Here is a 25,491-nt window from a genome sequence, read left to right on the forward strand (position 1 = left end):
CAACTGGAGCCACTTTGAGAATGGTCCATCATTCCTTTCCTTTCCTTTGTCTGCTCCACGTGCATTGCCCTGATTCTCACAATCTTTCTCCCAAATATTCTTGATAAAATTTCCCTCATATCCCCATCTATAAAATGGCCTTCATGATATAAAGACAGATTAGAATGGCAGCTACGTATATTCCTTGGAACTTTCTCATCATTCTGGCCAGTGCTCAGATTATAAAGCAAAATGTAAGGGAGTTCTTAATGAAACCCAAAGCTATGTCCCCTCACATCCCCAATTTTAGACAAATCATGGGCCTCCTGCAGCCAGAATGAGGGGACTGGGACTCCCTCCCTTGGTAATCTGAGTGCTACTTCTGAGTGGATGCTACTGTTCTGCTAGTATGAATGAAGTAGTTTATCTTGACCTGTACCAATAAGAGTTCCAACCTGGGTTTGGGACTGACTCACTCTTGGTCAAGCTGATGGATGCCCTGTAGCAGAAGACACCCCCCTCCCCCTTGATGTGGAATTCAATGCCATTTAAAATAAGGCATGTTCTAATAAACTACACTTTTAGATGCATTCTTATGCCTTTTTTTATTTACCCAAGACATTTCTGAAATAAAATTTGAATTATTGTTCATTGACTACCTTAAAATAACAGCTTAACTATTTTTGATCTTCTGAACACCACTCTGATATATTGCGAACAGTTTATAAATATTTTAAAATGAAATAACTACCGTATTTTTTGCACCATAACACTCACTTTTTTCCTCCTAGAAAGTAAGGGGAAATGTCTGTGCGTGTTATGGAGCGAATGCCTACGGATGGTGGGGGGATCTGCTGCAGTCGTGAGCAGAGGATCCATGGTTCCCCTTCCTTCCCTCCTCCGTGGCTCACTTTGAAACAGCAAAGCGGGAGAAGAGCCGCTGAGTGGGGAGGAGAGAGGGACAGAGAGCCTGCTTGCTTTAAAGGAGCAAAGCGGGAGAGGAGAGGAGCCTTCTCCTCTTATACCCCTCTTCTGCATTATTAACAGCATCCTTCTCTACCCACCCCACGCATGTCCCTTGTCCCTTGAGTGCTTTTCCTTCCCTCCCCACTTAAAACGTGGTTACAAAGCACAGATCCACATGGATCCTCAGGATTTTTGCACTGGGTCACCCCAAATTCACCATCAGATCACATAGCATGTCCATGGCTACATCTTGCACCCCAAAAATCATGCACCCACTGTTGCCTGGGGCCGCAGTGATGCAAAAACGTGGTTACAAAGCATGGATCCACATGGATCCTCAGGATTTTTGCATTGGGCTACCCCAAACTCACCGTCAGATCACATGTCTGTGGCCACAGCATGAACCACAAAAATCATACATCCACTGTTTCGTTTAGAATATTTTTTTTCTTGTTTTCCTCTTCTAAAAACTATGTGCGTGTTATGGTCGGGTGCGTGTTATAGAGCGAAAAATACGGTATTATGTGGCTAGTAGTGGAGCCCGCTATTAAGCTTCTTTTAAATTTCATGCTACCCGTCAACATTCTGACCTTACTGTGACATCACACACATGCAAACACACATGCAACACACATAGACATCATATCCTTTCCTTTACCCATCCTCCTTCATTAGGATCTTTCATTAGCACCTGAACTTTTCATTGCACAATTAGATACTTTGATTTTGACTGACAGAAACTTAAACCGATTTAAAGAGATATATGTTTGACCTGCAATAATGTTGCTTTCCTGGTTTAATTTTATTTTTAAATTTTCCAGCAGTGAACAGAGAGATGCTTTACATGAAGAATGTCAGCCAAAGCTGAAGAACCAGGAGGTTCTCCACAGCAAGGAAATTCAAAAGCAGCAACAGTATGTTGAAAAATTACAACAGCAGATCTTGGATGGGCAGATCAAAGCTGAGCAAGAACTAGAGCATGATCAAGCCATAATCAATCAGTGGATCAAAGAAAGTGAGTTTTCTTTCCCATTATCACTTTCCATTCTCATTTTTTCCCTACTTACACTCTTGATGCATAATTTGCTCATTTTACTCTGGTTTCTTTCTTTCACCCATTATTTTATCATTCTTAAAGTGAGGTTAGTGCTCAAGCAGCAATTTATATTTTATATTCAATGGCTGGATGAGTCTTCCCTACGATACTTTAAAATACATTCTTGTCCTTCTTAAAACTACCAGCTTGAAATGCTCTCTGACTTTAAAATTTGGATATAGCTGCAGAAATTTGAATTAAGGCTGTATAAGATATCCCCCAGTCTCATTTCTCAGGTCAAAAATAGCTTTATGGATGGGGTAGAAATCCCCCTTCCCACAAAAAAAGATATACGAATGCCCAACTTTTTTCATCTCCTTTGGGTGTCATTGTATGATCTTGCTCCTGCTGCTGTCAGTGTCATTATTCCTCCTCTTTCCTAGGTTAATCTCAGTGATTATTCCAACCAATCAGCAGACATATGCTTAATGCCCATCAGATTTGGCTACTTGGGGATGTCACTGAGGATACTTCAGAAGAAGGAGCAAGTTGATATGTGTTGATGTATAAAGCCCTGAACAACTTGGGCCCTTATATCCCTGCTTGATCACTAAGATGTCCAGATGAGCGCTGATAGTTGTCCCCATGTGTGGGCCTCAACCAGGGTATTATAGTATCACTGATCCCATACTGTTCCATACTGATCCCATACTGTTCCCATCTTTTCCAGCAGAAATTTGGTGGGCGTATGTGCCCCCCCCAACATTACAATCTTAGTATAATCCAAATATGTTAGCCACACATATATACTTCAAACTTCAGAGTTCCAAACTTTAGTTTTTATTTATATAAAAACACTTTCTTTAAAAAACAAAAAACACCCAAGAATAGCCAGTGTTTCAAGTACAGTGGAACCTTGGTCCTCGAACGGCTTAGTTGATGAACAAATCAGCTCCCAAACGCCGAAAACCCAGAAGTAAGTGTTCTGGTTTTCGAACTTTTTTTCAGAAGCTGAACATCCAATGCAGCTTCCGCTTGAGTACAGGAAGCTCCTGCAGCCAATCGGTAGCCGCACTTTAGTTTTCAAACATTTTGGAAGTTCGAGAACCAAGGTACCACTGTACTGGTTATAAAAGCCAGCTGTGCCTAGGCCTTGGCCTCAGTCAATGCTGGATTCATCAATTACCCACCCCACACTTTATGTGTAGGACTGCTCAAGGGTGAGCCGGTAGGTCCTGCGTAAGACCTTGCTATGGTCATCTTGAGTTTGCCATATTCGGGGACAGGGAAGAATTTGCCTGCAGACAAAATGGGCTTGTCTGAGGGTTTTGCCTACCTCACAGCAATTGTCACAACCTGATGGCAGATAAGGCATTTGGTTGGATCCTTAGTCTAGGTGGACTGGGAGGTTGGGAGCCCTGCCCCTCCAAGGAATCCCATTAAAGGGATCCAGGGTGAGGTGCTTATGTCTAGACACCCAGAAGGTGACTGATGGGCTATAACACCCTCAAAATGGTGATCTTGGGTGGGAAGTTCACTCTGATTTGATGTAAGACATGGGGCAATCCTTAACCTTGGTTAACCAAATAATCAACCAGCAGACAGACTAGACTGGTTGATTCAGGGTACACACCCAATGCCTGTGCCAAAACCTGCTGACATCTGTAATCAATAAAGCTGTGGCCTGTTTGAATCCCAGTTGGTTGTCCTGTGTTTACTGCAGCTTCAACATGCCTTGGCCCCTCCGCCACAACTTCACAGCACCTAGACCCACAATGTCAGGCTGATCTTGCTTAAATTATATCTCAAAACAAATTGTAAAATTGACATAGAGTTGATTATTCTCCACATAAATTCTCGGTGCTGTTGATAAATTACAACAGAGCTGACAAGACCTGCTGATTTTCATGCTTTTTGTTCATTTATTTGTTTGTTTTCCTAGACCAGCAGTGGCTCATTGATGAAAAGAAACGGCTGGCTGTCCAGCAACAGCAGCAGGAATCTGCAGTGCAGACAGAAGTCAAATCATATGCAGAAGCTGGAGTCCAGAACGTATTGGAGTCAGAAACTGGCCCGTCCCTGACAGAACAGAACAAGAAGAAACTGGTACAGCTAGAACTTTTACGAAAATACTCTTTGAAGAAAGCAGAAAGACATTTAAGCCGGAAGAAGGTTAAAGTGCATCTTGAGAGGATTGTGAAGAAGCAAAAATTGCTAGAGGCCAAGAAAAACCTGGAACACTTAGAAGCTAATTGCTGGATTAATGAGGATAATGTGAAACATTCCCAGTCTCTGGACCAAGATACCACAGTATCTTCTGGGGACTTCAAGTGTTCACGGCCAGAATCAGATTCATGCTCCTTGCAATGCAGAAGAAACAGCTTTTTAAATCATCAGCCAACACATTGCAGGTGAATATTTGCACAATACTTCTCAAAACACTAATCTGTTCTGACAAAGCACATTTTTCATTAACTTCAAAGTGCATGTTAAATGTCGTGGCTCCAAGCTTATTCAGTCTCATCAGCAGATGTGTCAACTAAACTTTTAGTTGATTAATCATTAGAGCCCCGTCATAACTGACAGGAGTGAGAGTTAAGGCAAATGAAAAAGTTTTGATGTGACATTGGAAAAGAAAAGGACAACACTTGGCAAACCTCTGAGGAGGGAATTGCTGAGGCAGCTTGCCATAAGAGAAAGCATAGTCCCCTTTCTTGCCTTGGAAGGTGGAAGGTGGAAGGCTGTTCTTTAAATGCAGTAGTTCCAAACCATTTAGGACTTTATAGACCAAACTTGGAAACAGATCACCTGTTTATGAACTGGTGAAATGTTGTATAAATTGCCACACTTTCTGCACTAGCTCAGAGGTTGCCTATATAGTAATATACAGTTTCCAAGATTGAACATATCAGTTCAACAAACACTGAGATCCTCTCAGATCCAGTGTAATCCAGACCATGTCATATTAAGATTTGCTGGTCAGCAGGTTCATCCCAATAAGATTTGATAGCTTGTCAAGGCCTCCTATTGGTCTCTCAATTGCTGGGCCATTCAGGTAAGGACTAGTGCTTCATAACTCGGTTGACTTGGTATGTTTGTCTACATAGGACTGTATTCAACATAGTGCTAAGGAGACTGTTCTATCAGGGCAAGGATTTCTGCCTGTCCAGCTTAATCTTCACCTCCTCACCCCCAACTCTCTACTTGGGGTTCCCTCAACCCTCTAGATCAGATTTGGGGACAGTATAGGGCATGTGTGGGAAGAAGGGGAAAATCCTGTCGCACTGGTTGAAATATTTAATTGAATACTGTCCCTATGATCTTGGGTTAGAAGCAGCAATCATACTATAGGTTCAGGGATGGGGAGCCTATAATCTTCAACGTTGTTTGATTCCCATTAGCTCTGTGCATTGGCTATGCTGGCTGGGGCTGGTGGGAATTGGATTCCAGCATCAGATGGAGGGGCACAGGATGCCCGTTCCTGCTGTAGGCTCTTAGCATCAACTTAGGTACTTTGCCTATTAGTCCACCACGGAACAACCACTTGACTCCTAAGCAAATGACAATGATAGGATTTCCATTGGGGTAAGCATGATTATGAAAGCAATGTTGCACCTGACTTAAAAAAAAAACCACACCATAAAGCAAATTTCTTAACATATTGTTGATTTTGCTTTTACAGTTCTTTCTTGAAGAGGGATCCCTCTCAAGTACCTACCTCAGCACACAGCCATGGATGCTGTGAAGTTAACCAACCAAGGAAATCACTGTCTGTAGAGTATCTTCCAAGAGCAATTAAAGAACTTTCCAGAAGAGATAACATTCATGATGACAGAGATTCTGCCTTCCCAACCAACAGACAGCAGATCAAAATTCAAAAGTCATTATATTTGGGAAGTAAAGGAAGAGTGAACAATGACAGTAGTAATACAGAAGTAATTTCTCTTATCTGTGAAGAAATTGAAACAATGGAGAAATCAAATAGCAGACCAAGGCAAACTAGATCTAAAGCCCAGTTTTCTAAGACCAGTTCTCCTGACCACTTCAAGAAAAAAAGTGAATCTGAAACAGGAAGACAGGTGGGAAAACCAAAAGCACCGGCAGATTCAAATCAGCATAAAGGGAAGCACTTAGAAAAAAGTGACGCTCAGGAAGCTAGCAGAAAGACTAGAACCGATACAAGAAAAAAGCACAAAACTTCACTTCCAGGAAATTCTTCTAAGGAACTTAAAAAATCAGCAATATATGGTGAACCGCCAGAAAAGCATCTAAGCCAAACAGCAAATAATGTGAAAAGACATTCAAAGGACAAACAATCAGAGGAAGAGCTTGAACTCCTGAGGTTAGCAACTTCAGCAAGAAGCCTTAACAATATAAATGCCCCCCCACCCCTCTGTCATGAGGAAAAAAGGTGGCACAGTGCTGAGGTGTTGAGCGATAGAATCTCAAAAGCAGTCCCCAAGCCACTGAGAAGCTGGCAAGAAGATGATGACATTGAGTTTTCTGATACAGATAGTGCCTATTCTGTAGATTCTCTTTCATCTGCTAGTGCAAATATCTTGACAAGTCAACTGAGTCATACGGAGTCATCTGGAATCAAGGACACAGTTGAGCTGGAAGGTTCTGAAAGTGATGACAGCCAGATGTCCCAAGATTCTCTTTCTGAAAAAGTCAAGAAAACTGAAAGTCAAGATACATCTAATTTTCTTGAGGTCCATCAGGAACCTGTTGATAACTGTCAGTCTGCCTCACCTTTAGCAAACACATCTTTATCAAAAAACAATAATTGGACTATGAATGAAAGAAGCTTTTCTCTTGATAGTCTAGGGGATGTTGATGAAGTTTCAGAAGATATAGCAGAGGAATCCAAATTAGAGTCATTTGATGAAGTTCCGGCAGAGGCTTTTTGGAATTTGCAAAACCCAAGGTCAGAATCCAGAAAGAGCAACAAGCAGCAAAACCATGAGATCTGTAAGGAAAGTGTAAGAAGACCCAGTGACTTGAATCTGAATACTGATTCTTTTTATCTGGATGCTAGTACACAGTCTAGTTCTAGTAGCATTTATGATCAATCAGTAAAAGAAATGGAAATTTGTGTTTCGGGACCAGAGAGTTCATTTGATCAAAGATCAAATGCTGCAGGTGAAAACCTTCCTGTTCTCCCAGATGCTTGGTTGTCTTGTGACTCAAAAAATGGAAAGACCAGCCCCATCATAACAATGCCTTCTTCCCAAGATCACTCAGAGTTCCGGGTTGCTCAGCTTCACCCTATTAACAAGTCAAACTGCTGGATGAAGAAAGATGACCTAAGGCAGTCAGCTGCAGAATTGTCATTTGTCTCCTGTTATAAAAAACCGTATTGGGTTTCTCATGAGCCAGACACAATAGAAACATTATTTTCACCATCAGTACCTTTTCCAGAAACAAGGAAACACCTTGAAATTGAAGCTCCAGGAGCCATGCCACCATTTTCTCTGTCAACCAAAAACGTTCAGTTTGGTCATGGTTCTACATTTATTACAAAATATGGTTATTCTGAAGTTGCTTCTCTACCTGAGTCTAATTGCCAGCAGCCTGATGAATTATCTGAGGGTGGATCTGCTACTATACAGAAAGAAGACATTTATGTAAATACTAATTTCAAAGAATGCCTCTTTAGAACAATTGAAAAAGAAGACTTTGACTGTGACTCTAACAGCAACATAAGAGATTCGGAGGTAGTTGACTTAAACCCCATAGATAAATCCACCTGCGCAGTACCTAGTGGATCTCCTGACTTGATTGCATTGGGTAAAGCACAGAAAAAGTATCAAGGTCATGAACATTTGTTTTCAAAAGAGGGAGTGAATTTATTTAGTGGTGAAAGTTTCTATCTCTGTGATGCATTAAGCAAGAGTACCAACAATGTTGGGGAAGAAGAATATTCTAGTGACAAGATATACTTAATACGTGGTGGAAGTAATTTTGATCTGGTGCCAAAAACAAGATACCAACAAGTGGCTGCAGAAGAAATTGGTATAGAGAATAAATTGTGTCAAAGTGAGAAAACAGATTTTTGCCACAGGGATCAGTTTGCTCTACCAATACAAATTTCTGAGACTGAGCGATTCAGTATGCAAGAAAAGAGAGATGCGGTGACAGAATCTGCTTTAGAGGTCCCTTCATTTAGAGAAGTAGAAGAAGAAGAAGCTCAAGAGAAAGACTTGTGTTCAGAAAGTGACTGTGAAATTCAGACTAAATTATTAACAAGTGATTCTCATTCAGGTTCAGAACTTGACTGTTCTGGAAGTAGTGTTAGCCAAAAGGTTTTGTTAACTTCTGATGCTGAAAATACGATGGAACAGACCAGTGAAGGGGGAAAAACCATGCCCTCTTTTTCTGGCCAGGGAACATCTTCATCTGCTTCTATGGATTTGGTGACTGACAAATCAATATGTTCAACTATGGACAAAAATGGGGGGGAAACTAAACTTTCAGTTGATGGTGATAAATCCACTTTCCAATCTACTTCAAATATGCATTATCAAGACACAGCTGGAATGGGAAAATATGCTGGGAAATGTCAGGGTTCCATGGCACTTAAAGATGTTCATCTGACCAAATCTAGTTCCGTGGAAAATAATGTAAATGATCCTAACTCTGTTGGCACCACTGATCAGAAACCCACAGTGCAACAGGAAGTTGAAGATACTTTTTTGTTTGGCTCCAGTGTTCAGTCTGGCAAAACCAAAGCTTGGCATATACCTGCATCAAGCGTGGGCAAGGAAGCTGCAGTTTTCCATGTGGACTTTAGCAAAAATGATGGCTCAGGAGTGGAAGTGAATTCTAATCAAGCCAGAAATAACACTGAAAAGGACTGTGGGGGAATGCTGGGAAATGATGGAATTGAATCAGTCACAGCTTTCCAAGAACAGAATCTGTATGTGGATAAAGAATCTGAACATCCAAAAAATGGTGTTGATACTGGAGCTTTAACTACTTCTGAAGATAATAAATGTGAACTTAATAGTAAGACAATAAACTCTGAAGAACTTATTAAATTAATGAATAGTGTCAATAAGCTGGAATGTGACATATTGGAAATTAAATATAGTCAGAGGTTGCACAATTACCGTAGAGGTGAATTTCAAAGTGAAACTGCAGAGAGTAGGATGAACTCAGAAAATGTTAGCTTGTTTCAGAGTACCAGTGAGGAACATTATAAGAAGCTGGCTGCAACTGTGACATATGAAGAAACAAATATCCAGCTGATTGATGAAAACAAAGGAGAACCATGTCCAGCAAAACCAGCAATGGAACCCGATAGCATTATTCATTCAAGCAGTGTTAATGAAAATAAAATCCATGAAACTGTGAAACAGAGTGATTGTCCTGCAGACATAGAAGCAAGCTCTAAGTGCACTGTGCCGGCTGGGTGTTCTAGCCCAACCATTTTTACTCAAAATATTACAGACTTACTTGACGAATGTGAAAAACCAGTTCAGGTTGACAGAATTTTAGAAAATGTCCTGAGTTTTGAGCCCTTAGCAACTGCAATAACCATTGAGTGTAGACAAGAAGATGCTTTAACCTATAGTGAAGATGATAAAAATATATATACTGACAATGAAACATCTGTAATAGAAAGCTTGTTAATGTATCCCAAGACTGTTCTTCAAGAAAATGAAGTTAATGGGGACGTGATTTGTTCTGAAACGGGGAGCAAAGAACATTGTGATGCAACAGAAAATGTGAATTCCAGGTTAACTAGGCTACACACTGATGACAATGTTGCATTGCAGCAAGAAAATCCAGTACATGGTTTTATTAATTGTGACAACACCAATAATGGAACAAATTCTGAAATACCAGAAATATACTTCACTTCTTCCAATCTGGAAGAAGAGCAGGATGTGCACCAGATAACAGAAGTGTGTCTTGATATTATTAAAACACAACAGCATGAAAAATCATCAGGGCTTTGGACTTACACAGGTATAATTGAGACACCAGAAGACAATAGTAATGGTTGTGAAGGTGACAAAAAAGCTGTAATTAGACAGAGTGGGATTAGTGAAGAATTTAAACAAACTGGCAGTGGTGAAAATACCAATGGATCTAAGTGTCTTTCTACAAATTCTCATGGAAATATTTCAGAACACTGTGGTGCAAATTTTGGTGGAAGCATATGTGATGATAAACGTATGCCAGATAACTGCATACCTAAGGAAAAAGAAACAATACATCCAACAGCCCCCCTGCCATTGGCAACAGCTATGAAACTGGACCAAAGTACTATTATACAAAATGTGTGTATTTTAAAAACACAAAAGGTTGTGGAAAATTTGGAAGAAAATAGAGAAAGCCTAGAAGTGGATGTTTCACAAAATCAAGCTGAATTTCTGTTGGAGAACAAATGTAGTTACTGGTTTTCAAACAATGACACCGTGTTAAGTGATTTATCAGAAGAAAAGGAAAGGCTGCCTCTCATTTTTTCAAGGAATGAAATTTTTGATGATTCAATGTCCATTAACCAAACAGGTCCGCTAGAACACAGAAATCACAACTATGGGTTAACTTCTGCGACTGCTGAAGACCTTTGTAATCAATCTGCATATAGTTCTTTGCTGCCTGGAATAAGTACAGATGAAGAAAATATGAAGGGTGACCATACCGTAATAAGCAGTCCTGAAATGCTATTAAGTAATAGTATCAACAATGAAGTAGTTCTCCAGTACTATGAAACACAAATGGATAGTGACTTGGAAGCTAGAGTGTCACGTACCTTTAACAAAGTGGTGGGGAATGACTCACTTTCTGACATTGTCATGAACAATAAATGTATTGCATTTCCTCCTGATCAGCTAGAACAGAATGGACAGGGGAAGGAAGACTTCATATCCAATAAAATGTCTAATTACACTGCAGCTGAGCAGAATCCTAGTAAGGATGACACATTTTCAAAACCATATATTGCAGAGTGCCGTGCATCACTAGTATCAGCTACTACTGATGACCCACAAAACAAAGCTAGTCCTCTCAAGACATTGTTTCCTTCTGAAAGTACAAGTGACGATACAGACAGCTTTCGAGGAGAATACAGCACAAAAGAAGAAGAAAAGTGTCTAAATTCATTAAACACATCGCAAAATGAAACTGCCACATCAGACTCATTAACCTCAGATAAAACAACTACTTATCCCTCTTCAGGTTTCAGAGAAAATGTAGAAGAAGCAACACCATTGTTACCAGAGCTTTCTTCTCACGAGTGTTTTAACAGTATTGTCAGTCAGAAAGATTCATTAGTCCCATATGAACAGACACATAAATCCCTAGGCACTGATTGCATCAAGACAGAATACAGAAGAAATAGTATTGGAGAAATTGAGTGCCAACCAGAAACTAAGATTCGTGTGTTCAGAACTTCTAATGATCTTTGTATGGGGTGCTTAAATGACTCTATAGCAGTATCTGAGGATGGAGCAAAACTTTCAGGGTGTTCTGACCAAGCCTTATGGGGAAATGCTCATTTTGGTGAAGACAGAGCTGCAGGGTGCAGGATGAGTTCTTATTTGTCCGAATACTCTGCTAGTCACTTGAAAAGCTCAACAGTGCTTCCCACGCATTTGCTAGAATGCCCTACGGGCAACTACAAAGCTGATGCTTTGTATTTTGGGGAAAGCAAATATTTGGACTCTGGCATTTTTAATGTCCCTGCCTCAACTGTTGGTGATTACTCTGTACACCACCAGCAAGACAGTAAAATCACTAATCCTAGTTATAGTACCAAAAATACTCAGCGAGCGGCGGAAATGTATCAGAAGGAAAACCAAGGTCAAGATTATTTCCCTGAATGTCTACATAAACAAGAAAATACTAAGTCTTCACAGCCTGGGGATTATGTGGATAGGACAGAAATAAAATTGCAAGCGGAAAGCTTGCTTCCTTATCAAAGTTTAGAACAGATAGTTCTAAGTGACAAAGCATTGCCACCTGCTTTATGTTCAGTTGAAGATATCTCCACTAGCACTGTGCTTAAAAATGTGGACATTCTAGAGTCCCCAAGATCACCGGAAGGCTTCACATCATCTCTCTGTCCACCATATACTGACTCACTGCAGAATACTTTTTTGTCAACTTCATTTCGAGCACAAGAAAGTCGAGCATTTTGTCATCAGGGTTTTCCAAATGTTGCTTGCTTTTCTTCAGATACCTCTCCTAGCCTCAATACTAGTCATAGTGATGCCGAGGCACATGGTCCTCTGAATGCTGCTGCATCAACCTGTCCTGCACTTGCCAGCAGTCTGATGCAGGAAAGCCATTGTGACAATTCTGTGATAGTAGACCCACAGCCATGTGCTTCTGAAACGACTTCATTTTCTCTTATGAAAGAGCGTGGTTGTCTCCCACTTTCTGACACTAACTCTAGCTCTCAAGGAAACTCAGCTTTAGATTGCAGCGAAATACACGAATTTAAAACTGAAAAATTCCATTATGAAAGAGATGTTTGTGAAGAACCAAGGGATACAACTTCAGTGCAAAAGAGCTATTTGGAAAACATTGGCAAAACTTTACATCACACATTGCATTCAAGTCTTGATATGCAAGAAGATCAGAGTACACCACAGTTAAATAGGAGGGTTGATATAGACAACTTCCCTAATACAAATGCAGATAATCATATAATTGCACATAAGGTGATGAAGAGTAAGAGAGAATCTTTAATGTCGGAACAGCTAAATATTTCAATAGTAAATGACAGCATGTCCTCAAAGTATTTATCAGGAAGCAGCTGTTTGACTTTGCAGGAAGAACCTGTACCAGAGATAATTAAAAGTGAAAATGCAGTTTTTACTTCACAGAATTCAAACAGAAGCAAAGAAGATGGACAACGGCCATGTTTGCAGAGTCATAGTTTATCAGCACCATCTATTACTGTTATATCTAATTTTGAGTGTGCTTCAGAAACTTCTAAAGTTGACCTTTCTGTACATTCTACCTCTAAGTCATTACAAGAGTTAAATATGAGTGTTGAACCACCATCTCCAACTGAGGATGACCTGCACAGAGCTGAAAGCTTATCCAAATTAAAGGCGGACAATGTTGTGCCAGTTAAATATAAACCGAGATTTCAAAAGAAATCCATTCAAGCCCAGAGGTCTAATTACTGTGATAAAAGAAACCGTAGAGAGAGCACTCAGGAAAGTCACTCTTCAGATCCTTCCACTGCTCACTATCCAGTAGCTGTTGTCCACACAACTGGCAATCCCGTGGATACAGAAACAGAGAAATACTCAAATAATGTTTCTTTGGCACACCAACACAGTTTGAGTACACATGAAGATCAAAGACATCAAATGGAGGCAACAGACAATAAAGATGCAATGCACTTCAGTTCAAGCGATATCAACCCATATATTCACCCATGGCAGCAAGATGAATGCTGCAAGATTGGTTGGAAACAATATGTTTTTGGAAGTGCAAGTGATGTCTCTAGTAAGCCACCTCCATTGAGTTTGGATAATCAAGCAGTTATGAGGTGCTCCAGTGTGGATAATGGTTTGAATTCTCAAATCTCCCCTTTCCGTTCTCATCTCAGTTCATATGCTAATGCAAGAATGTTATCCAGCACCATAAGTAGCACAGAAGATCTCCAGGGATGGGATGTTGCGAGAGAAGGCTTTGACTCTACCCATTCAGGTGAGAGTGGCAAGCCTTGTACCAACGTTTCTCATGATGAACTTGAGGCTACACCAGAAAACTGCATTTCCAGATGTGAAAATGGTTCTCAGCAGTCTAGAAATGCTTCCATGCAAGTTGACGAAATTGTTCTTCTCTACCCTTCTGAGTCAGAGAAATCCTCCAATAAACCACAAGAACTACTCACTTGTGACCAGGAAACACAGACAGAGGCACCAACAAGGCATAGAAGGCAGAAGAGACACCGGAGAAGCAACACAGATATATCTGCAAGAAATCCTGAGCCAAGCAAGGATACATCCCAACAGCCTTCTTCTTGGTCAAGCGTGCAGAATCTTTCCCTTCACCTTTCACAGCTGCTTCACAACACTTCTGAGCTGCTAGGAAATTTGTCCTTACAGAATGTTAAAGATAGTGAACGAAGTGACCAGAAAGCAATTGGTGAAGAAAGCTCAAGAACCACTGTAACTGACAGCTGTACCCAAACAACAGAAGACATAGGCATTCAGACAGATACTTTAGGACATTTTCAGAACAAAGACAAGGAAAGGACAATCAGCACTAATGTAGAAAGTGAGACAATGAAGTCTCAGGAGGTAAATGTTATTGTGAAGTTAGTACATACAGATACTGTAGCTCTGACTAAGGAGAGAATGTCAGAAGGCATGGGACACAAATTGCAGGGCATGCTTGACAAGGGAAGCCATGATGATATTCCAGAAGATTCTTTTATGCCTCAGCCTTCCTTAAGTAGAGATTCCAGTTCTTCATCAAAGGTGCCAATAGTACCATTACATGCCCCAGCAGTACTTTTCCCTGTTGCATCTTCACTTGGTTCTAGACCTGAGTCTTCAGATGTTGCGGTTAGTAACCCTGCCTCTAGCATTTCTCTGTCTCCAGCATGCTACTCTCAGGACAGGAAGCCTGTTGGTAAAACTGACATTCCAAGAATAAGGGATAATAGCTTGCTAGTTGATCGAGCTTCTTCCCCAATTTTGACTCTTAGTGCCACTCCAGTCAGCCAGCAATTCACATCAGGCAAGTCTGCTTGTTCTTTCAAAGGATCTGTTGGACAACGGAAACATACTGCAAGCTCAGAAACAAATTTTAGGGGAAATGGTTCAGATCCACAATATGACTTTGGATCTTGGGAGCCATGTGTAGACTCTTCTTCACAAACTGAGGTGGACAGTGAGTCTACCACGTCTAGAGAGAGCAAGGAAATGTACAAAATGCCTGAAGATGGCTTTGATAGCAATGCAGCTAGAGAATTTCCAGGTGCTTCAAAACAAAAGCACAGGTTTACTATTGACACGCATACTGCAGTTCACACCAAAAGACTTTATCATTCAAGTAGCACTTTAGAACTTTCTAGCCATGGGGAATACTTAGTGGATGATCACAGAGAGGCTGTTCCAGTGGAACGTTCATTTCGTCAGATACGAGCCACGAGGAGGGCGAGAAACTTCTCTGGAGGAATCAAATATGAAAGTCCCATTAGAAATTCAGAATGCTCACCCACCAAAAAGTCATTTCAGAGATCGTTAAGTGAGACACCAGAATGTGTGCCTGATTCTTTTTCTCCGCAACACCAACAGACATGGAGAAACCAAAAGCACTGCCCTTTTCCAATGACTGAAAGGAGCAGTGTGCAAGATGATGATGAAGATGACGATACAGGATCTGATACTGAAAGTGAGTGTAACACTGAAATTCTACTAAGTGAGAATACTTCCTTAGTAAAGACCCACAGACTTCGAAGCTACAGTCTTCGTGACCTGCCTCTGCACAATAAATTCAGCAACTGGTGTGGTGTGCAGGGAGGTTCCCGTTCTTCTTTAACTAGCCTGACTAGAAGCGCTGGTGATATCCACAGCCAGGCAGAAAGGAAGACCGTTAACACAAGAGCATCTGAAGCAGAAGAGAGATCCCAGCTTAGTGAAAGGAGAGCCAGGGAGATTGAGGGGCTCCGGAGAGAGCGTGCCCAGATTATGTCTAGCATACACTTAGAAATGAACCAGCATCCTCTTACTGTGGAACTTACTGAAGCAAAGCTGAATTATGGCATTGGAGAAACAGATGCCCAGCTGAGGATTCTTCAGAGTGGAGTAGTCGAGGACTTGACATCAGTACCCATAAAACAGCGACTCTATGAAAGGTGAATTACTTTACATTTAAAATAATAGAAAATTGGCTAGAAGTAGTGCTTTTCAATCTTGAATATTTCTTTTTAATAAACTACAGAATCTGTTGGATGTATTTGTTTAGAATGGGGTTATTGGTTTGTTCTTATTTTTGTTTTGTATTTTATTATGTATTTTGTGTCTCTTATAATGTAATTCCATGTTGTGAACCACCCTGAGATCTATGGCTATAGGGCAGTGTACAAATTTAATAAACAACAGAACTAGGTGTTCTGAAGACACAAAGCAGCTGCTGACAACAGCCTCCATGTGTCACATTCCCCTGTTCTGTAATAATGCATCATATTCTCTTCATGATGTAGCATATTCTCTCCCCACCCCTGGCAGCTGTCATTGAGGTAAGGTTGGGAGAAGAAAAACTTAGACATGGTTTGACTAACCAGCACCGCATGAATTGGTCCTCGACAGTCCCTTTTGCTTTCCGGCTGCACTGAGCCAAACCAAGGTTTGGTTTAGTGCACCGTTCAAACCTGGGATTGTGATTAAGCTCTCTCCTCACTAATCACAAGCTTCAGGCAAGGTCTGTTCTGACACCATCATCCTGGAAAGGTTATATCAGCTGTTACAGAGAGGAAAGTTGGGGACTTCACTTAGAGCAGGCTTCCTCGAACTCAGCTCTCCAGATGTTTTGAGACTACACTTCCCATCATCCCTGACCACTGGTCATGCTAGCTAAAGACCATGGGAGTTGTAGGCCAAAAATATCTGGAGGGCTGAGTTTAAGGAAGCCTGACTTAGCTACTGTTTTTAGCAACATCCTTATATCTCATGTAATCCAACTCTCATTCTTCCCTCAAAGTTGCAAGAGTTTCATAGGATAGAGGATATATATACAGTGGTACCTCGGGTTACGTATGCTTCAGGTTACATATGCTTCAGGTTACAGACTCCGCTAAGCCAGAAATAGTGCTTCAGGTTAAGAACTTTGCTTCAGGATGAGAACAGAAATTGTGCTCCGGCGGCGCGGCGGCAGCAGCAGGAGGCCCCATTAGCTAAAGTGGTGCTTCAGGTTAAGAACAGTTTCAGGTTAAGAACGGACCTCCGGAACGAATTAAGTACTTAACACGAGGTACCACTGTATATATGAATGAATAAGCCATTCAAGGGCATGATTATCATTTCAACAACATAAACATCTATTCAGCACCGTCACTTAGCATTGCTCCTAACAGACAACCAAATTCTTCTCTGACACATTAAGAATTCCAATCTGCTGACGAAGCTGCCATACACAATGCACTGGTGGAGCAAGGAAAATGCAATGATAAAACTCTTTAGCAGATAAAGCTGCAGTCCAGTACTCACTAGCCTGGGAGTAAGCCCCATAAATTCCACTGGCGCTTACGTCTGAGTAAATTATTCTTAGGATCAACCTGTATGTCTGAAAGTAGGATTTTATCACTAGTACCTAAAAATTATTCTTCCATTGAGACTTAAAACTCAGATGGCCCTAAATTTTATATGAAGTACCAACCTTTCTCTCCCCCCTTCCCCATCCCCACTATAGGCACAGGAAGTCAATTGAAATGCTGAGAAAGCAGCGGGAGGAGAAGCTTCAGTGTTTCAGAAGGAGCCGTAGCCTCAGCCCACAAAAGCATCTTAGCCTTTTGCAGACAGTGGAAACGAACCAGAGGGATTTAGATCTCCCTAGCCGCCGCCGCGAATACCTACAACAACTGAGACGGGATGTTGTGGAAAATACAAGGTAGAGATGACCAAGGGCCTTTACTGGTGTCAAAACACTCATATTGTATGACAGCACTGATGATACACATGATGAGACTAGAAGATAGCTCATGTTCATGTTCCAGCCAGCTGAAGGCCTTATTTGATCCATCTGAACTCTCTTCTCAGCCATTAAAAAAAAAAAACACATCTCAAGAAGGGCGGTCTTGGAAGTAGATAAAAGTAATTTTTTTCTTCTTATTATGTTGATGCTTCTCTTGCTTCATTTCCTGGGTTGTTGACAAACTGAATTCTCCCCATAATCCTAAAGGATTTTTCAGTAGGGAAGAAGCACAATCCACACCACATCCCATGATTTCTGCTTGACAAAGATATTCTAGAATTGGAAAAGCTAAAGGAGAAAGCAATATTATTATTTTTTGTAAAGTTCATTCTCATTCTAGTGTCATAAAGCAGTGCTTGCTCTAATATTTACCACTATTAATAAAATACAATGATTGTAATAAGTTTTTCATCCCCTCCCCCCCAAGAATTCAAGAACCAAAAAAGATCCAGCATCCTTCGGAGATCGAGTTGCTGCTCCGAGATTACCAGAGGGCGCGAGAGGAGACCAAAATGGAAATTGCACGAGCCAGGGACAAGCTTCGGGAAAGAGCTGAGCAAGAAAAGAGGCGCATTCGAGAGCAGATGCACTCTCAGCTACAGAAGGCAAGTTCTAAACCACTGAAGATTGTGTCTATTTGGAGGCATGTGATGCAATAACCTTTCTAAAGCAAAGCCAGTACAGTATCATCAGTGCTTGGATGAGAGATGGCATGGGGACCCCATGTATACCATCTTGATTTCCACAGAAGGAAAGTGGGATATAAACACATTAAATAGGTAAAACACAGTTTATCACTCATGGAAATCGCACCCCACCCCAATGTCAGAAGGTTCTGAGCTGCATCCACATTTTTGTCCTAAAAATGCTAAACAGTGTGATTATTATTATTATTATTATTATTTATACCCTGCTCATCTAGCTGGGTTTCCCCAGCCACACTGAGTAGCTCCCAACGGAATATTAATGTTAATAATAAAAAAGTGATAAACATCAAACATTAAACATTTCTCTAGTAGTACAGGAGCAACTGACTAAAATTAACCAACAAAAATAATGATAATCACTTTTTCCCATTTCCATTTTTCAGATTAGGATTTAACTATTTAAGATATTTGTCTAAATGTAACAGGATTATATACCCCCAAAATATGCATCCCACAAACAGAAAAAAATCCTCACTACAGATTCAGAAAGAGCCCCAATAAGCCTGTGTACACACACATCCTGTAGATCCTCACACCTTTATTTGGCCAGATGCCCAATATTCCTCAGAGAAGTGAACTGAGGAGTAACCAGTTTCCCCCATTTTTTGCAGAAACCACCTATGCAGAGTGCAAATTGATTGGTCCTTGTAACAGCTATCAGTTATGCCACCTCCTTCCTAGCTGGCCGTACAGTCTGTTAATTAGCAAACCCTTGTGGCAGTCATGAAGACACCCCCCCTTGCCTGGAATAATGTTTCAAGGTTGTTGTTGTTGTTGTTGTGTGTGTTTGTTTTAAAACCCTACATTTAAATTTTTATTTTTTAAAGAGGACTTTGGATAAAGATGCCAAGTGTCTGGAAGGGGTGGAAATCAGTGCTAGATTCAGAGTCAGGTGTGCACATCAGAGTAGAAAAAGCGGGAAAAAGAAAATGCACTGGTTCCCATAGGTAGCTTAAATTTTTCATAAAGTTGTCAGTTGCTTATGTTTTCAGGAAATCTATTACTTGTATGTTAAGCAAAAGTGCAGACAGGACCAGTCACTCACTTTAGCATCATTATGTAAATTGCAAGCTGGCAAAAACAAAAAAACTAAATCGAAATGAGATATTAAAAAAAAAAAACTAGATGGAAAATAATTATCGTAAGTGGTTGTGTGAACAAACTCCAAAACTATTTGATTTTCTAGAATTAATAACATTGGTCTATTAATTACAGGAAGAAACCAAACTGAAGACCCTTGTAAGCACAAGCACTTTATGTACAGATTCCACCCTCAGTCTGTCTTCAGGACCAACATCTGGATACAACAGTAGTAACACAGCCACTTATCCTACTAGCATCCTTGGCAAACAAGAATGCCAGGTAAAACAAAAACTTATGTGTCAAAGAAGCATAAGGGTAGTACAAATTGATGCTTGGCTTGTTGTTGTTGTTTAGTCATGTCTGGCTCTTCATGACCCCATGGACCAGAGCACGCTGTGTTCCACTGCCTCCCGCAGTTTCGTCAAATTCATGTTGGTAGTTTCAAGAACATTGTCCAACCATCTTGTCCTCTGTCGTCCCCTTCTCCTTGTGCCCTCAATCTTTCCCAACATCAGGGTCTTTTCCAGGGAGTCTTCTCATGAGGTGGCCAGAGTATTGGAGCCTCAGCTTCAGGATCTGTCCTTCCAGTGAGCACTCAGGGCTGATTTCCTTCAGAATGGATAGGTTTGATCTTCTTGCAGTCCATGGGACTCTCAAGAATCTCCTCCAGCACCATAATTCAAAAGCATCAATTCTTTGGCAATCAGCCGCCTTTATGGTCCAGCTCTCACTTCCATACATCACTACTGGGAAAACAATGTGTTTCAGTGAAGGAAATACAGTGGGTGGAATTCAAATTGAGAGCCAGTGTGGTGTAGTGGTTAAGAGCAGTAGACTCGTAATCTGGGGAACTGGGTTCGCGTCTCCGCTCCTCTACATGCAGCTGCTGGGTGACCTTGGGCTAGTCACACTTCTCTGAAATCTCTCAGCCCCACTCACCTAACAGAGTGTTTGTTGTGGGGGAGGAAGGGAAAGGAGAATGTTAGCCACTTTGAGACTCCTTCAGGTAGTGATAAAGTGGGATATCAAATCCAAACTCTTCTTCTTCTTCTTCTTCAACATTGTGATGCCAAAAGTTCCGATGCCCTTGAAATCCCCCCCCCCAAAGTGGCCTTTTGCAGGGAAATTGCCACACCCACTTTATCACGAGACCCTGTAGAGTTGGTCATGGGTCAATATGGTCTTTGGCCTGAAAAGTGTTAGTCACACCTTATTTAGGGCATAAAAAGGTGAAGCAAGCATGTAATTGCTTTGGAAGTTTGCTGCAGAAGCCACTAAGGGTAACAGAAGGCAAAGAAAGGGGACTGTCTAATATTGAGCTGATAGATTTGAGTGTGGCTATTGGTTTTCACCTGTGAATGTACGTTGCCTTTTTTTTTCTATCTAGCAGACTTCTCCCAAAGATGCAGAACACACAAGAGAGGATGCAAGAGGCCGCTCATCTATCAGAAACCGTCAGCTTTATGTACTTGAACAGCTTCAAAAGGGTTCTGCAAGTGGTGAGGGTTAAATAAATCTGCTTATCATGAATTCCATGGGATGGGTCATTTGTTTTAAAAAAGGAGAGGAGTAAAATAGCCATGGCGTTATAAACATGTATTTCATGCATCAGCAGTTTGATAAAGAAAGTAGCAGTTAGCAGATACAGTTGTTGAGCAGTAGCTATTTCACACATTCCAAGAAAATGCAGGTCCCCAAATTTCACAGCAAGTTAGCAACATCTTATGGCACACTTCAATGGGAAACATGTATTACCTTCATAGAATTATAGAGTTGAACAAGACCACGAGGGTCATCTACTTAATTCTCCTTTACATATTATAGAAAAGCTGGTGGTGAGACATTGTAAAATTCATGGGGGAGAAGAATATCAATATTAAATCAATTGGATGTATGTCTGCTGATAGGAATGCACTGGAACCTTTGTTATTGTACACTTCCTTGGTAAATACCTGACTCAAGTGATGGGCTAACTCAGGTGTAGGCAAGCTAAGACCCGGGGGTCAGATGCGGCCCAATCACCTTCTTAGTCCGGCCCGCGAATGGTCTGGGGATCAGGGTGTTTTTACGAGTAGAATGTGCCCTTTTATTTAAAATGCATCTCTGGGTTTATTGTGGGGCATAGGAATTCGTTCATTTCCCCCCCAAAAAATATAGTCCGGCCCACCCCATGGTCTGAGGGACGGTGGACGGCCCACAGCTGAAAAAGGTTGCTGACCCCTGGGCTAACTCCTTTCAGCTCAGCAATTAGATGATTATGAGCATCATTGGAGAAGACTCTCCCATCCAGTCCTCCGCTTTCAATTCTTTATTGGCTCATAATTCTTTGTGCATGTATTGCTTTCCAAATTGCATATATGTTCACACATGCTGCTTGAGAAATGTAGTGTGGGAGTCAGGCAAGGCAGCTGTGAGCAAAGATCATCCATTGAGCACAAAATCTCCGATGCATGAAACTCCTCCACTCCAACCCACCCCAACAAGTGAAAAAAGCAAGCAAACAACCAATCAGGAAACAAATGCAACCAACCAATCAGGAAACAAATTCACAACTTTGACCTTATGGAGCAAGTGGAGTTTTGCTTTGGTGCAATACTTACCTGTTGCAGAGCTCTTGCTTAGTTAAGATCCAAATGGATAGTCTCCACGAGGATTGGGCTGCAAATGTGTAAGTACAACAGACTTCAACCTTGGAAATTCCCATCCCAACTGATTTCTCTGAAGCAAAGATGTTCTGTGTATTATATTTTTTAAACCTCTAGTTGACCACGGGTCCATAGGGGTGGCCATGTTAGACCTGTTACACCTTAGACTAGCAAATTTGGTCAATAGAGGGTGAAGTTCAAGGAATCAGCTTTTGACATAAAGCCAGCAGCAATGGTCACACTGAGTGCCTAGTATGATGAGTGCAGACCATGCATGAATTTGTAACTCTTGATTTAAATTATGAGGAAGAATTTCAGGGTGAGGGAGCTCTGGGCATCACAGCTGGGAATATCTCCACTCTTGTTTTTGAACCTAGGTAGTATCACTACCTGTTTGCTAAACAGACTGTTGAACCGATTCACTAAAGATCATCATGCATGTGCGAAAGAATCATCCAAATCAAATCCAGCTCTCTGCAGCATCTGGTGTGGAATCGATTCCTTATTTGTCTCATCTATTTCAGAGACTTTTCCTATGACCTCTTCACCTATGGGAAGGAGCAGTATCCCGTCACCACTTGCTTCCAGCCATAGGTATTCTCATAGCCTAGTTGTTTCACCTAGCACCTTCCCATCCTCTCCTACGAAAGGATATGAAGATCTGTCCAAACACGTCTTGGCCAATGCTACTGCAGAGGTGAGTGGGTGAATGTGATGGTGGCTCTTTTTTCATCTGGCCTAGAGGAGGCTGTAGAAAAGCTTTATACATTTGCTGCTTAATGTTCCCTTTACAAGGGCCTCCTCACATCTGATATTTTTCTTACATGGGGGCAACATCTACATAAGGAAGAATGTGTAGGGTCCTGACACTAGCAGGATAATTTCTTTGGTTGTGTGTATATCTGAAATATGCTGAGAATGCAGCTCCTATACACACATAATGGCAACAAAAAAAGCACTGGCGTGATTTTTTTCACAATTGTCTACACCTGTTTCCATATACAGCGTTTGGGTCCATGAATGCAAGCTGTCATTTGTGAGATGGCCCTATGTAATCTGAGGGAATACTAATGGTACAAAATTCACTGCTTTAAAGCTGCAATAAAATACCAATGTACTCTGCTGAATGTAAAATATTGCTTTAATGAGAGAGGGAATCAGAAGATTCTCAGAGAGAACAATAGATGTCCTTTTATCTGTCCAAGTGTACTTTCCCACCATTGGATAAGAAAACCAAGACCTAAAGTGTGGTTGTGCATCGAGCCACAAAGTTCCATAATAATCTCACTGGCTGTTTTTAATCTGAAGTGAAAATGTTTTATATGATTGCAGTTTATACATCTGAAAGGACCTTAACATAATTTGAACGTATTTGCCAAGGTCTGGTTTAGAAAAAAACACTGAAAGTGTTTTTATATATCTGAAACAGCAACTCGTGATTTTGACCAGCTGCTGCATTTTTTATCCAGAATGGTGGATGTTTTTATAATGACAGCAAATGGGAGTATGAATTACGATCTAAGGAAAGCAGCAGTTTATGCTTCCCAGTTAGCCTGCTTGTTTACTATGAAAGTTCTTCAAAGAATAGCAAAACATAGTTCCCAGTCTCTATATTTTAATGGATAATTTCATTAATGAATAATTTTATGGCATTCACAAGAGGATACTGAATTCCATTCTCAAGCTGAGCTCAGTCACGGAATTGAAACAAAGCTGAATTAAATGTAAGGGATTTGTAACGACCATAACTATAACAAGGAATTTTAATTGCTTTCAAAGGTTATGGCAGTATGCTCAAATGACCTGAGGAATCTTTACAATGGCCAGGCAACAGCTGGTTGGAAGTAAGTTTATAGCAACTGTTCCTTCATGTATTCTCGAGATTCTTTTTATTATATTCTTAATGAAAATGTGCTTTCGTGTTGCCTTTCCAATCAGATACCAATGTGTGGAGAAGGATGTATTAGTTTATTATAAAGCCTTCTCATCTTCAGCAACCAAACATGGGTTCCTGGGAGCAGGCATGATCAACAAACCCCTTTCCACCGTATTGTGCATCTTGAAGGATCCTAGTAAGAGACATCTGTATGACAAAACCATTACCACGGCTCAAGTGCATAAGAAAATCACCAGCAACATTGAGCTGGGTGAGTATGAAAAGGAGCAGGTGGGGGGGATCATAACCCTTCCCTCCACTCGCTGCTTTCCCCCCTAAAACCACTCCTCCCAGATTTCCTGAGACATGTTTGCTGCATCATGGGAACAAGTAGCTGGGAGAACAGCTAGGTTAATCCTCCGAGTGCTGTATTTTTTAATGTGAAGTCTGACTGAAGTCTGCCTAAATGAATGGGGAAATGGTTCTCATTTCTACTCCATGGATTTAATTTCAGTGTACGTTGTCAGTGACGTTTCTTTGTGCTACCAGAAGCAACCAAGAGACTTCTGCTGCATCTCTGTAGAAGCCAAAGAGGTAACTATATCAATGTTCAATAATCCTCATCCAACACAGCGTAAGGAGAATAATCAAAACTAGTTTTGTGATGAAAGTTGGACACCTTTCATACAATATCACTGCAATGATATTTTATTGAATAGCTTTTTACTTACCATAGCATTTTAATTGTGTGTTATATCTGAGTTTTTTTATGCTCTCTATTGCAATGAACTCTCTTGTTTGGGGACTTATTCATTTTTGCTATGTTATGGGTTTTAGTTTTGGTTTATCTGTTGATAGGTGATTCCATAAATTTAATCAATAATTACAATTTTGGATCCCATGCTACACATGGATGCTTGGACACAAATCCAGTGATTCAAATCAGACTGATTGTAGTGATTAATTATTTCCAGTGACTCAAATCAGACTGATTGTGATGAACCGTTCTTTCCTGTTAACAAAAGCAGCTGAACTATATGAAGCCTAGCAGCCTAATTAACAGAAGAAAGGGGAAACAGACAGAAAGAGAAACTCCACACTTGTACCTACTGGGTTTTTCTCAGCGTAGCTCTTTATTCTGATTTCTTTGCATCCAGGAGAATGTGTGCATCCTGGCCATTCAATCTGTGTATGAAGAGTCGATGCCTCGTCCCTGTGAAGATATGGTACGAGGGGAGATTTTGCCCAGTGCTTGGATATTAGAGCCTGATATGGTGAATGGAAAAGATATCACTAAAGTTATCTACATGGTACAGGTAAGTGTCTGTGCAGATCTAGAAACTAGAAGTCTAGCAGGCTTGGGAACCTAATGAAGGATGATTGTGTTCTGGGTGCTGGAAGCTCATGCATGTAGCAGCTGTTTATCATTTAACACATTTGTTGAAACATGTGAAGGGGGCTTCTACTGATCCAGTTTCTACCTGCCTGACAAATGCAACCTCCTTCAACTAGCCTCTCCCATCTCAC

The 25,491-nt window shown here is 40.9% G+C and overlaps 1 protein-coding gene across 7 annotated transcripts in view; it reads left to right on the forward strand.

Moving 5' to 3' along the window:
- Positions 1-25,491, forward strand: part of STARD9 (StAR related lipid transfer domain containing 9) — an 84,623-nt gene that overhangs the window by 56,036 nt on the left and 3,096 nt on the right. For 4 of the 7 annotated variants that reach the window (XM_053383807.1, XM_053383832.1, XM_053383841.1 and 1 more), the window contains 12 exons: positions 1,767-1,960; positions 3,924-4,392; positions 5,664-15,818; positions 17,372-17,569; positions 18,081-18,262; positions 19,580-19,722; positions 20,831-20,942; positions 22,613-22,785; positions 23,868-23,932; positions 24,027-24,235; positions 24,479-24,558; positions 25,122-25,280. In XM_053383807.1, coding sequence (XP_053239782.1) covers positions 1,767-1,960; positions 3,924-4,392; positions 5,664-15,818; positions 17,372-17,569; positions 18,081-18,262; positions 19,580-19,722; positions 20,831-20,942; positions 22,613-22,785; positions 23,868-23,932; positions 24,027-24,235; positions 24,479-24,558; positions 25,122-25,280 — 12,139 coding nt within the window. Of the gene's footprint in view, positions 1-1,766; positions 1,961-3,923; positions 4,393-5,663; positions 15,819-17,371; positions 17,570-18,080; positions 18,263-19,579; positions 19,723-20,830; positions 20,943-22,612; positions 22,786-23,867; positions 23,933-24,026; positions 24,236-24,478; positions 24,559-25,121; positions 25,281-25,491 lie in introns of those variants that run through there. The other 3 variants (XM_053383824.1, XM_053383815.1, XR_008329831.1) reach the window with 3 other exon arrangements.

This window comes from Podarcis raffonei, chromosome 1, assembly GCF_027172205.1.
Source record: "Podarcis raffonei isolate rPodRaf1 chromosome 1, rPodRaf1.pri, whole genome shotgun sequence".
In the NCBI taxonomy this organism is placed as follows: Eukaryota; Metazoa; Chordata; class Lepidosauria; order Squamata; family Lacertidae; genus Podarcis; species Podarcis raffonei.